Source organism: Dipteris shenzhenensis, chromosome 33 (assembly GCF_047967505.1).
Source record: "Dipteris shenzhenensis isolate YYH24624 ecotype China chromosome 33, Dip_SZ_1.0, whole genome shotgun sequence".
NCBI classification, from domain to species: domain Eukaryota; kingdom Viridiplantae; phylum Streptophyta; class Polypodiopsida; order Gleicheniales; family Dipteridaceae; genus Dipteris; species Dipteris shenzhenensis.
Window position 1 is genome coordinate 26,253,206 of NC_141628.1, and position 14,330 is coordinate 26,267,535.

At 44.0% G+C, this 14,330-nt stretch overlaps 1 protein-coding gene across 4 annotated transcripts in view; it reads left to right on the top strand.

Moving 5' to 3' along the window:
* Window positions 1-334: 334 nt before the first annotated feature.
* Window positions 335-14,330, top strand: part of LOC147879891 (sulfhydryl oxidase 2-like) — a 52,145-nt gene continuing 38,149 nt past the window's right edge. For 2 of the 4 annotated variants that reach the window (XM_087371735.1, XM_087371734.1), the window contains exons 1-4: window positions 337-935; window positions 10,885-10,909; window positions 11,027-11,119; window positions 11,297-11,463. In XM_087371735.1, coding sequence (XP_087227861.1) covers window positions 739-935; window positions 10,885-10,909; window positions 11,027-11,119; window positions 11,297-11,463 — 482 coding nt within the window. In that variant the 5' untranslated portion in view covers window positions 337-738. Of the gene's footprint in view, window positions 936-10,884; window positions 10,910-11,004; window positions 11,120-11,296; window positions 11,464-14,330 lie in introns of all 4 variants that reach the window. The other 2 variants (XM_087371736.1, XM_087371733.1) reach the window with 2 other exon arrangements.

Sequence of the window (14,330 nt, forward strand, 5' to 3'; positions counted from 1 at the left end):
CACATAAACTAAAAACAAAAACCATTGATAGGCTTTATAGCATATAATGTGGCACACAAATCCCATGCTCTACCAAGGCCTTAGAGAAAGGCACTGTAGAATCACGTGACACATGGGAAAACACGCCTGACACACAACAATACGGTATATTGCCTCACACAAAGCGGTTTACGTCCTGACACCGCCAAGCTAAGGCATAGTGAACTCACTAGCTAGTTTCTCTCTATAAGCTACGATGCATTCCCTCCCGCTGCACCAAGATCACTCTAGGAGTAGTGCCCAAGCTTCTTTGGCATTCTTTCTCATTAACACGTTGAAAAACTTGGGATATCTATGATATCATTTTATTTTCTAAACATTAATACTGAAGCTCGAAGTACAAAACTAGGAGGCGGCTTAGACTGTTTGAGAATGTAGGCTAGTGGATACGTACCCTGGTCTTTCATCTGCGGATCCATTATTTGCAGACACTGGAGCCGCCGTCCACTTGAGATCCTGCTGTCATGCTAAAAGCGCTACGTTCCCCTAACCTCACACTGTACTACTTTCAGAAGGTTCGAGGTCTGTCCAGCTGCTGCTATATGCGAACTAACGACGGAAGATTCACATATCGTGGATTGCAGTTGTAGATAAATAGAAGCTTCCAAGAAGTCCTCTGGGAATCGTGTGATATACAGATCAAACAGCGTAGGACAGTGCTGAAGGAGTTCCTCGTCTATGATCTAAAACGGCTTCCGCATGGCTAGCCATCGTCGCACTTTGGCGATAATAATTGCCCTTATTCAAATCTGCTTCCAATTTTGGGGGGCACTTGGTGTACGCACCCTAGAGCCCGGGAGTCACGACGCCGCCGTTGAGCTCGATGCGAACACTTTCAACTCCACATTGTTGGCAGCCCCTGCCCGCTGGGCCATGGTGGAGTTCTACGCGCACTGGTTTGTGACCGTTTCCTCCTCGGTGTTTTGGATCTAGAGGAAACAAGAGAAACGAACAGATTTAATGTCGCTTGTGATTTGCTGGGGAGGTATTCCAGTAGACAATTTTGCGTTTGTAGTTTTAGAACAGTAAACCAGCCGGCTCAAGGATTTGATAAAACCGAAAGACTTGCGGAAATGTAGACCATCGGCACACCCAAAACAGCCAGCTCCATTCTTTGGTTTGATGATGGTATTCAATTGCATATGTAAGTACAAGTAAATGATCACCCCCTATTTTTGTTATCTTAGCTAAGTAAGGGCTTGTCAAACATAAAGAATAGAGAGATTGATGGCGCCCAAGATAGCCCTCGAGCCTACACCAAATGCTTAATAAAGTTACGTGGATTTCACTGATGAGACCCATCTGGTCGGCCAATCAGCTTAAATAGACTAGCTTAATGAAAGCTCTGTTGCAGTTGCGATAAGCTGGGAGACATTTGAAGAAATAAGCGCGTCTAAAGTCAAGACCCTAAGTGTGCTTGGAGTTGGGGCATATTGAGTTAAATGCAGACTCCAGAGCAAACCCTGCCATGCATTTTAAAGAATATATAGCTCAAAGTGTAGGAAAACAAAAGAAAGTGGAGTACAGCAGGATAGAGAGGAGAAAGAAAAGATGGTCCCTGTAAAAGGAATCGAGTATAAAGCTGAGGCGTTACCTTAAGATATTGCAGAACAATTTACATGTCAGGGATGGAATGAAAAGGGCTATATGAGAAAAAGCTGCAAGAGGAGAGCAAATATATGTGCCGGCATCATGAGTAGAGGGAGTTTCTGATATTAAAACGAGGTTGAGATTGCCTACATGCAGTGATGGAAACGGTTGTGATATTCAAGACTTGGTAGCAGAAGATCAAACTGGTGGGTGGAGGACTGTCCTAAACATTTTTGATGCAGCCAGGGGATACGGCTTTCCTAGGGATTGGCAGATGCCTATTGGAGTAGATGGTTCATTGTTCCATCTGTAACCCCCCGAGCACAGGGACATCGTACCTGCATGGCATGAGAGGCTGCTATATGTGCATCAGATATGGAAACCACATGGGCAGATCTAGTGGGAAGTGATCTCTTATGGACTACCATGTGGGTGACATGAAGGCTGCCATGTGGGCAGCATTTGAGTTTGAAGATGGGAATTGGCTGCAGCAATGGCAGTGAAATCCAGGAGGAGCTAGGCTGGCAGACCTGGTGCGCAGGCAGGAGGAGTGGGGCCAGTATAGGTGGTGGAATTAGTGATTATGGCTGGGAATGGAGAGGCAGAGCGGAAGAGCCCATGTGTGAGCAAGTTGGGCCAGCATGGAGGGCCTGCAAAAGTCTGGCAAGGGGGGAATATATAACCCCTGTTCCAGGCTGGCCAGCAGGCCACTGGTTGGCCATGTTTGTGGTTCTGGAACCCACAGACCTGTTCAGCAGTTTTACAGACTGCTGAGTCTGTGGGATCTGGCCCAGCTTAGCCAGATCTGAATAGGGCTTAGACTAGCCCCTCTCCTATTAGATGTGTAGATCAGGAGGTGATGGTGCTCATCTTCGATATTGAGAAATGGTCAGAAGATCCATGATTCTTTGTGAACGTGAAGGCCAACTTAGGTTGTTCAAGGGTGAGGCTGTGTATAATTGGGAACGAGGATGGAAATGGCCACTCTGAGGCAGAATATGAGCTAATGACTGGCAATATATGGAGCATTGGCTCAGAGACTCGCGCTGACAGATCTGCTGCGAAGGCACAGGAATGGGGCCAGCATGGGTGTCAGAATCAGTGCCTATGGCTGGGGATGGAGAGGCCTAGCAGAAGGGCCCATGTGGGGGCAAGTTGGTCCAGCATGGAGGGCTTGGAAAAGGCTGGCAGGGGGGCCAAATATAGTCACTGTTCCAGGTTGGCCAGCAGTCTGTTGGTCAGCTATTTTTGGCAGTTTGTGGATCTAGAACTCACAGATCTGGTCAGCAGTTTTATAGACTGGTGCAAAAACTAGTAGCGCATGATCAGATTCGTCCATAACATGCTCTTTATTTTATTGTGTTACCTATCACATTTAAACAATAAACTTGACAGTTGATCTGGGAACTGAAATGCGCAGTTGATAGCTATAATTCTAGAAATTTTTTAGACATGAGACACGATATCAATTCTGTAGGACCTGATCCTTCTTGTAAATATCAGGGGGATTGCTTTTATTTATCGTGATGGTCAAAGATTAGTGCTTCTTCGAAACTAAAGCCCAACAAATACATGAATAGAGGATCGCTTGCATGATCTTGTGAGTTCTCTCTTTGAGAACGTGGAAGTAATCATCACTACGACCTTTAAGATATAATGAGCTGGACTACAATCAGGTGAATGTTGGTGTTATTGTCCTTCAGTTCTACATTCACGATGGTTGTTTCTTTAAGATTCCCTGCCTCTTGCTCACGTCAAGAAAATGCATAAAAAAGAGAGGATGGTTAGGTAAAATTATAAGTTATAAGATTCAAGTCTAAATGTGTTTTAAAAATGAAACTCTGGATATTTAATTCACGAATAGGAAGCTCTTAACCTTTCAAAAAACCCCAAAATAATATATATATATGTAAAATTAAGAAAGTGAGAAAAGTAAGAAATCTGTAAAACAAAGAAAGAAAATCCTTACGTGATGTGTGGGGAGAGGTGGCACACTTCCTCTCCACTTATTTATGAAATGAGAGAGCATGCCCGTCAGCCTTAGTTTTCAGCTCTGCTTTTAGCTCTTCTTTGAGCTGTGAATTTTACTCTGCTTTTTGCTATGTTTAATGTAGTTTAAAAGCAGAAAGATTACATTTGATTGATCAATCGTATGCTCCTTGTACAAATACTACTTGGACTTGAACTGATGCCTGCATGGAAATTAGAACATATAAGGTAAAATTTAAAAACGGCATTCGATATAAGTGAACATTGATGGTTGCAGCCAGTGCATTCCCAATCTATCTTACAAGTTTTCTATTAATGAGCTGAATGCCACACACCTACAAGCTAAGAAAATTCAAATAATGACAGAGCATGCGGAAAGGGTAGCACAAACTAACGGATAGTCCTTGAAAATCCAAGTCGCCTAGACTGTAGTAGAAAGTAAGTGAACACACAATTTGCCATGTCCAAAATCCCTGCCTCTCATTCCTATAGCCTCTCTCATGGAGACCTAATTCCGTTTATCCTATTCATCTCTTGCCTTGTACACAATTGTGAGTTGAGCACTGCCGAGGAGTTATAATCTTCCTACTTGAATGTAACATGCAACGGTTATCTGATCGTGTAATTCACAGCAAGATCTTCTTTAAACCTTTAGCGAGGAATGAGCATTGTTTACCATAGAGAGAGGAAGGAGATGAGGGTAGAGAGAGAGTAGAGTCGACAACCGATTGGGTCCCTGTACCCACTGAGGGCCTCCTCCCCCAATCAGGGGAGAATTTGCTTTATACTTGGAGAACTGAGAAATACAAAGAACAGTCTTCAAGAGAGCACGGAACACGCTTCTGAAGAGCTCACTGTGCACACGTATAGCAGACCCAAAGACCTGAGAGGCAACGCCGACCAATACCGAGACCTTGATGCTGTCCACACTGACGATGTAGGACGCTTCTGCAGGGCAAGGAAGAGGCTTGTGCTGTCTAGTGGAATGCAGGGTTACTCTCTCCGTTTGCTGGTCCAAACCTCCGACTGTTGTGCTGCGTGGTCACCTTCAGTTCAGGCTGAACTGATGGCCAAGGGACTGAGGCTAGAGCAGGGCCAGATCTAAGGATCTCAGGGGTTGCACAGGAGGCTGAAGTGGAGCTGTAGGAGGACTGAAGGCAGGAGCAAACTGAATGAGAAAACAGGGCAGCCAAGGGGCCCTTTAATAGCGCTGGACTGAGCCAACCCAGTCTGTAAATAGACAGACTCAGTCTGTATTACAGACTCAGTCTGTTTTACAGACTGGCTGGCCTACAACCAGCCTATAAAAAGCCCTTGGCTCATTTGCCAGGGGAGTTTTTGGGCAGCCTTTGCAGGCTGCCTTCCCTGCTTACATGTCCAGCCTTTGGGGACCCTAAAGGGACTCCTAACCTAGGCTAAGACCTAAACTATAAGATGGAAACACTTAACCTACTATTCTCGAGTGGGTACTAGTGAACAAGAACTGACTACTGACTTGACCTAAGGCTGAGAGACTGACCTACGTAGCTTGTGCGTGACTGTCCTTGGACAAGGGCTCACAAAGGGGTCACAGCATACGACAAAATCTCCTATCTGGGAATTAATACACTTGTCGATGTAGCCAGTGTGTCACCTTGCACCCAAGTGCAGGGGTGCATGTGACATTCCCTCCTTCTTAACTTGGCGGTAGGTTCATTGCTTCCAAGTAGTCCGCCAATATTTGGGGAAACTCCTGTAAAAAATCTTCGTCCAACCACACTGCTTCATGGGTACCTCGATCTCGGAACTTGGTGTAAAACTCCCGGATCCTGCGTCCTGACCCATGCTTGAATTTATGAAGAAGGATCTGTTCTGGCTGCAAAACTTCGGCTTCATCAAGAACTTCAGGTTGTTGCTCATCGGAAATCTCTGAAAGAGGAGGCCCAACCAAGCTACATGGAACACGTTGTGCATAGTCCAATTGTGTGGTAGGCGTAACTTCATTGAGACATCGTTGATCTTTTGAATAATAGGGAATGGTCCGAAGCTCCTGAAGGACAGCTTAGGGCATCGCTTGCCCACCTACTTCAATCGTTGCTTGATAATGCGTAAATACACCCATTGACCCTCTTTAAACTGGACATCTCGTCTGGATTTGTTAGCTTGGCGTGTATACGATGCTTGAGCTTTGGTGATGCGGCTATTAACGGACTCCGTAATCTCTGCCATGGATTCGGTGGTTTTGTTGGCTTCAAGAGATGGAGACACCATCTGGGTGAGGAGTGAGGTAAATCGCCGTCCAAACGCCGCTTCATAAGGTGTGCGACCAATACTCGAAGAATAGGTATCATTTAAAATGGCCTGCACAAGTGGAAGAAACTGCTCCCATTTTCCCTGAGCACAATGACAATATGATTTCAAAATATCAAATGCCGTACCATTATACTTTTCCGTCTCGCCGTTCGATTGCGGATGGAAAGCGCTAGACATCTGCAGCTTAGTACCAAAATTATCAAACAAGGCTCGCCAAAAGTTAGACGTAAACTTAGAGTCCCTGTCGGATGTGATGGTCTTTGGCAACTCTTCAATGGGATACCAATACTTGATAAACAAACGAGCTACATCTTCAGCGCTGGCCGTTTGTTTGCAAGAAATGAGCATACGTTCTAACTCCCCCTCCATAGACTTTGAAAGTCGATAAGGGAACTTACTTGGAGGTGTCGAGTCCGGAAGTAGATCGATGCGATGGTTTTTTGGTCGGTTGGGAGGTAGCTGGGGTGGCAGATCGTCTCGGAGCATGATGTCTTTGAACTCTTGGAGTAGATCCACCATTGCTTGCCCCATCGGAGGAGCGGCTTGAGCTGCAGTGATTTAGCACTGTACATAGACAAGTGCACACATGGCACCCTTGCGGACGGCGTGACGTGCTTGAATATGAGAGATTAATGGAATCCCTGGTATGCTCCGATCACCGCGTATCATGGCGGGCTCAGGTAAAGCTTCCACAATCGTGAAGGTGTCCTGTCGCCAATCAGGGGTCGGAACATGCTCACGGAACCACTGAATCCCGAGGATCATGTCGCATCCCATCAAAGGAGTCAATATAAAATCCCGCGTAAACATGGCCTTCTGAATTGAAAAAGTGAACTGGATGGCCTTATGCGTGATGTGTGTGCGCAAGCTGGGCGTGAACCCGTCCACTGCAAGCTCGTGAGGCACCAAAGTGCACCCCATTGTCTTGGCAAGCTGAGGGGAGATGGCATCTTATGAACTCCCATATCGAACAGGACAATAAACTGATGCCCGTTAGCTGTTAAAACACTAGCTGGCCTACAACCATCCTATAAAAAGCCCTCCCTGGCTCATTTGCCAGGGGAGTTTTTGGGCAGCCTTTGCAGGCTGCCTTCCCTGCTTACCTATCCAGCCTTTGGGGACCCTAAAGGGACTCCTAACCTAGGCTAAGACCCAAACTATAAGATGGAAACACTTAACCTACTATTCTCGAGTGGGTACTAGTGAACAAGAACTGACTACTGACTTGACCTAAGGCTGAGAGACTGACCTACGTAGCTTGTGCCTGACTGTCCGTGGACAAGGGCTCACAAAGGGGTCACAGCATACGACAAAATCTCCTATTTGGGAATTATAATACACTTGTCGATGTAGCCAATGTGTCACCTTGCACCCAAGTGCAGGGGTGCATGTGACATTGAAGTCGTATAATTTTCAATATTTGCTTATCAAGTATCTTTATTGCATATACCTTTCTTTGAAGGACTCCCCAAATATGGATACGATAGCCTTAGATTCATGATCAATGAGGAGAGACTTCTGCTAAGTTAAGATAGCAAAGCCTCTTATTCAACGAAGCGATGAAAAAGAAGCATGCATAGTCAAATTTCAGTAAGAGAAGTGAACCTATCTCATGCATCACATGCTAGCTGTGTAGGAATTAGGTGAAGATCTACAAGTTAAAAGAATTAGTAAGTAACATGTCGTATGTATGTTCCAAGTCCACGTGGACTAAAGGAAGCAATCCTTATTATCCACGTACATGAGCTCTCTCACAGTAGTGTGTAGTAGCATGATATATGTACTACTCAAACATTTTTCATTGTTTTTTATTTCCAAATTTTCAATCCATTGCAGGGCGACATAATAATTCCTAAATTCCATTTCATGGTGCATGTCTCAAGCAGACCAATTGGACTGAAGTAAGAAACCCTCATTTGCACATTGTTTTCTTACTTTTATGTACTATACAATTAGCCAACACTGTGTGGTCTCCTCTTTCGCTTGTGTACTCACCTCTCTCTCGCACTCTCCATCTCCCTTTCAACAACATAATCACCATCTCCTTTGAGCACATCTTGCCTGTCTTTGCATAATTTTAGCATGAATTTTGAAGTAAGAGGGGCGCTAGCTTCCATACATCGCTTATAGCCACCACAAACACAGTTTCTTTCCTTGTATCTATTTGCATATCTATGACAATCCAGCCTAATATCTTCTCATAAGCCTATCCATTGATTGGTTGAGTGCAAAAGCATGATGATTGGTTGACATAAGCGAGAGCTTTATGTGCATGCACCAAACTAAGTATCCTAAGGGCTACTTTATTGTTTATGGTCCTAGCAATCACTAGGTGCACAAAGATGAATGATTTTTATTATCAAATGGGTGAATGTTTAACAATGGTGATGCAACGGATAGTGGCTGTAATAAATGCTATGTGAGCTGCAATTAAGTGCAAAAGTGGTCTAAAGATTGGTTTCGCTGCCCTCTGAGTGTTTGGAGGCCAGTTACACTAGCCTATAATGATTTTGGAGACGCTATACATACACCTAAGAGATGCCTTGTGCACGCCCTCGCCCCTCTCATTATTCAAATGTAGTGTCTAATCTTTTTAGTTTGTATTTTGTCTCATAGGCCCATGAGGCCTCCTGAAGACGCTAATCTCTCTCTCTCTTTCTCTCTCTCTCTCTTCTCTCACTCTTGCATTTATTCTACAATTGCAGCTAAGACGCCTTCACATACATGATTTAAATCGGCCTATCATTGGTCACCATGAGCAGATCTTTAATTTACAGCAAGAGGTACTCAACTTAAAGATGCAATTGGAAGTTGTGACAGCTAAACTTCAGTTTTTTGAAGGGCTTGGCAAGGAGGCAATCATAGATGAAGTTGTGAAAGCATGCAAGGCTTCTCCACCCACTCCTCAAGTAGTCTCCAGAGTCAAAGACTTCATTCACACTGAAGTACAAACAATCAAGAAGGAAGTTAGTGTGGAAATCGAGACAGGCAAGCAAATCTGACATTCAAGAAGAGATTAAGGAGCATGAAGCTAGATGTGACAACGCATTGAAATTCGGATAGGACTTCCTGAAAATTGGTACAGGGTTGAGGTGAACTTAACCACAAAAGTCACGTAACTAACAAACCAAGATTCTCCTCCAACCACATAAGCTGAAAGGGACAAAGCTCAATTAGCCAAGGTTAGAGCTGCAAGGAAGGATGGAAAATGGGTAGTATACCGTGAAGGCATAGCAATTATCAAAGAGTTTAAATCTAAACCAAAAGACTCTCAGTCTTAAATTGATGTTTGGCCGATTATGTGTTTTATTAGATGTAGGTACTCTAAATAAATAGAGCTGCTTTTGCACTCTATGGGAGCTGCCATGCGCCCTCCCTAAGCTGATGTATTAGTTGGTTTTGTGCTGTCCCATAGACCTTTTGCTCTCTTGTGGACATTAATAGACTTTCTTTCTTTTTTCTTCCTTTTGTAGTTTTTGGGTTTGATTTTATAGCTTAGTAAGCACAAGGTGTACCAAAGGGTTCTAAAATATTTTGAAACCTAGATGGCAGGTTATGCTTGTGTATTGACGAGAATATAAGCTCCTCTTCTAATCTCCCTTCTTCCCTTGTGCCTCTTTCTCTTGCAAGGCTTGGCCACCTACCCCCGAGTTAGTCTCCACAGTTAAGGATTTGGTTCAAACTGAAATGCAGACAGCCAAGCAGGAGGTCATTGTGAGTTTGGAGCAAAGGTAAACAAAGCTGCTGTTCAAAAAGAGATTACGGAACATGAAGCCAGACATAATAATACATTAAAAATCAGAATTGGGGGGCTCCCAGATGGATGGTACAATGAGGAGGATTCATTCAGTGATACCTTAGCACATATTACAGCAGCCATGCCTAAGATTGACTGGATAGCAGATGAAGACGAGGCGCCTGATAACTATGAGGATGATGGTGCAGCTAGAGCAGTCTGTATAGTCATCGTAAAGGTCATGCTGTTATTACATTTAACTCACGAGATTTAAGACTCAAGATCCTATGACAATCGTACAAGCTGAAAGGAACCAAGCTATGGATAGTTGAGGAACTTACAAGAGCTCAACTGAAGGATAAAAGGTCATGCTGTTATTACATTTAATTCACGAGATTTAAGACTCAAGATCCTATGACAGTTGTACAAGCTTAAAGGAACCAAGCTATGGATAGCTGAGGAACTTACAAGAGCTCAACTGAAGGATAAAGCAACAGAACTAGCAAGGTTAAGGCTGCCAGGAAGGATGGAAGGGGGGTAGCGTATCAAGGAGGAATAGCACTCATTAAGGAGTTTAAATCAAAATCAAAAGACTCTCAGTCTTGAAATGATGTATGGCCATGCCCTCCCTAAGCTGTTGTATTAGATGGATTTTCTTTTGTCCCATAGACCTTTTGGTCTCTCGTGGACGTTAATAGACTTTCTTTCTTTCTTTCTCTCTCTCTCTCCCCCCGTCTCTCGTGCACTGCCTAGTCCGCCGTCGGGTGTATCTTGATGTTCTATATGCCTATTGTATTGTATTGGATCAGACTGTGTCTCCACATGATGATGATGATGATGATGCCAGGATGATTGCTTAGGTTTTTAGTGGACATGTACTATGATATCACTGACTATGCCTACACAGTTTTCTAGCATGGGTTAGGATGCTCGCTTAGTAGCTCCACCCTTTTGCTCATTGTATCAGGTTTTTATTCAGTCTCATAGACCTATCGGTCTTTAGTAGACTTTAATAAACTTTCTTTCTTTCTTTCTCTCTCTGTCTCTCTTTGTGTTTTGGTTCATTTTTTCAAGAAAAAAAAGTGTTAAAATATGGATATATTCTGGTCTTATGAAGGTCTATGCATACCGCTTAAGTTGCTTGGTAGATCTTGAAGATTTAGTCATCAGATGAACAAAGCTAGGATCTATTGTAGTATTTTATTTACTTTTATTGATGAATATTTTTTGTGCAACAGGTGCCCAGCTTGCAGAAATTACAAAGTAAGTAAATAGTCTGGTATTATTTTTAATGTGATCTTTGAATCAGATTACTCTGCAGAGGAAATGAAATGTATTAATGTTCAAGCTGACTGCAGGGCCATATTTTTGTTTTTGCAGCCGCAATATGAACGTGTTGCAAGTCTCTTTAATGGTCAAAATGCTGCTCACCCTGGTATTGTGTACATGGCAAAGGTTGACTGTGCTCTCAAGGTGAGTTTCAGTTTTCTTTCAGACATGCACCCACCTTTAGCTTGCTGTTTGTTTGGTGTATAGGAATCTTATGGTTGCAACAATTTTCAATCTCATTAGTCGAGGCTTTGAAGGCCATTTTCATAAAAAGAAATGTTTTAGTTTTGATAATGTTTCTTTTACTGGTTGGCAGTGCAGATAAATACTCCTCTTTGTGATCGATTCGGTATTGGGCATTACCCCACCTTACTATGGGGTTCACCCTCTAAGATGACACTGACAGATGGTCATAGCGGATTTGAAGTTGTTGATAATGGTTTGAAGGCAGAATTGCTGCTTCAATATATCAACAACAGGGTCGGAAAGTATGGTTTTCCTTTGAAAAATATTTTTCACATGTTCATGAGTTATGTGCAAATAAATCTTATACATTATTGTGGCAAGGCTACCTCAAAAGTGCTTGGCTATAGTAGTGTCTGATCAAATCCATATACTTGTTGCATTACGTTCCAATATGTTCTTTGGGCATGATTCTTGTTTTGATAATGTAGAAAAGGGGTAGGGGCAGATTAAAGAAAGGGGACAGAAGAGCAGAACAGAGAGAGACAAAGGGGGAGAAGGAGGGAGATGGGGTAGGAGAGAGCGAGAGAGAGAGAGATTAACGTCCGTGGGAGGCCTTGCGGGCCTATGGGACAAAGTGCAAAGTACACCAAAAGGGAAAATTCATACAAGCCAGAATGGGCTGGAGCAAAGGGCGCGCTAAGACCCTTGCTGAGTACTATGCTGAAATAAAGAGCTCAATAACTCAAGCAAAATCAAGTACCAAACATATCATATGCTAACGGAAGTAGGCTGAGAGCTGGAGGTGGAACTCAGAATCCGAAACCGTGCAGTGTGGTGGCTCGTCTATGAGCGGTGAAAATGTCTCAGATCTGTGTCGGTCGGGCTTTCTCATGCTGTGGTGGCGGAGGGGGATGTGGTCTCCTCGATGTTTGAACCCAGTTGAGCCATGTTCAGAGTGACCCCTCGTCTCGGGTGGTCTCCCCTGAGGAAAGCTGTGATAGGTTGGACCTCAATTGTGTGTGCTCTGGTCGCTCTCCGTGTCGTGGGTGGCCTTTGCTCCTCTCTCGGTAAACCAAATTGCCTGCATATCAGCTAGCTCCTCCTTCACCCCGCTGTGTCTTGGAGTTGACTCAAATGCATAGAAATGTGTGACACGCTGTCACCAAGCTGTAAATACTCCAAAGTCAAAGTTCTAGTTGACCATTTATTGATCATAATTAATGAGTTCTTCATTTATTTAATTATGTTCAAAAAGTTATATTTATTTGATCAAAGTATTGACTTCGGTTAAATTCAACTCTGTTTAAGTAAGGCTAACCTCGGTAGGAAGATTTGGCTTAGGTCAAGATGGTTAACTATGGTTAACCAAAGAACCAAAGCGCTGAGCTTGATGAGAGAGTGTTGACTTCGGTGAATGAGACTTAGCTTACGCCAAGAGGGTTAACTTCGGTTAACCAAGTGTGCCAACCTTGGTTGGAGAGACTTGGCCATAATTAAGGCGCTTCGACTGATGGTCTAGCCCCTTAATTACGATCAAGAGGGTTGACCTCGGTTGACCAAAGAATTTGTTGTATGTTATGTGCACATGTTTGCTTGGTGGGGATGCCTACAAAGACTAGGATTAGTCTAGAATTTATTTGCATGCAAAAGCGCTAATGATAAATGGGTGCCATGGCTATGTGCGCTTTAATTAATTATTGCAGGTACTAAGAGGGGTTGAATGCCCAAGCCATATATTTGTGTGATTAAGTGCTTCGAAGATCCTAGAAGTTGCCCTTTGAGGCATGTAAGAGTAGTCTAGGATTTGGACAAGTGGCATGTTGCCAAAAAAAAGTTTGAGCGTGAGAGCTCTCGTAAAACTCTTCACGTTTTGAATTTTGTTGCAGTAGCTGTACGTTGAACTCATGTACTCAGAATTCTCTCAAGAAATGAAGACCTTTGGGGGGGTCCAGCCCGATGTTTTGTCCTGGGCCCTAATGTGTGCACAGAGAGAGAGAGAGAGAGAGAGATTGTTTGCAGAGAGAAAGAGAGCTATGAGTAAAGCAATAGCACAGTAAATTTTCAAAAGAGAGTTTCATTGGTATCAACGTTCATGGAAATCTATTCCTTCGTGGGAGTTTACTCGGCCCTGCGCTATCTTCTACGCATGGGACCCTGCAACCGGATAGCAAAGGGAATGTCCTCACATCAACATAATATGTTGGGAATTTCCCCCGTCGAACGGTGAAGAGCACTAGGAATCTTAGGTTTTGCATTCAATGCACGGGCTTGGGAATGCCTTTGTAGAAGGCTTTGTAATGCTGAGCCAGTGAGCCCGCGTTGACGATTCCGTATGGCACTCTTGGGCAACTAACTGGAGCTAGGCGGTGAACAGGTGAAGTGTGCGTTGTATGCTCAGGTAGCGCTGACCTGTGGTCCTTCACCGTCAGTATATGGTTGACTTCGACGCCTTCACGCAGAGAAACGCCTCCACGTAAGGGTGTAGGCAAGTGGGTGCTTAGGTGCGACGCAGATCGAGGCGAAGCAGAGGCACCTAGGCAGGCATTGATGTGGCGCCTAGGTGACGTGGTAGATCTGATGCGGCAAACACGTGGTCCTGATGTGGCACACAGGTGAAGAGACTTGCTGACGTGGCAGTGCATGCAGAGCTGACGTGGCACTGACGTGTCACCTGCTGCCATGTGCTGATATTGCCGGTACAGATGACGTGGCAGACAGGTGGCCTTGCTAGCTAAGCTGTTGACATGGCAGGTTGCTGCTTAGGTGGCAGACCAGTGGTCAGTGTAACCCTGGTCTAGTTTTGACTCTGGTTAGTGGCTCATTTACAGATCAACTAGTCTGTTCACCTAATCAGACTAGAGAAAGCCAGTCTGGTTAGTGTGACCAGACAGTTACCTATCCAGCTTAACCCCCCCCAACAAAAAAAAAAGGGTATCATCTGTCAGTTTTTGTCTGTTAGATACAACATTTCCTATCGGAAGAGCAGTAGAAAATCAGTAAAAATCAGAGATTGGCAGAAACATATAGATTTGCATGCCTTTGAGTAGAGAAAAGAGAAGTTAGATGCATTCTGAGTGCTTTTTGTAGTAACCAGCAAAAGGGCAACACAGTCGTTGGTGCGCAAGCAACCTTGTGGTTTATGCCTTGAGGTGACAGCCTGTTACTGGGG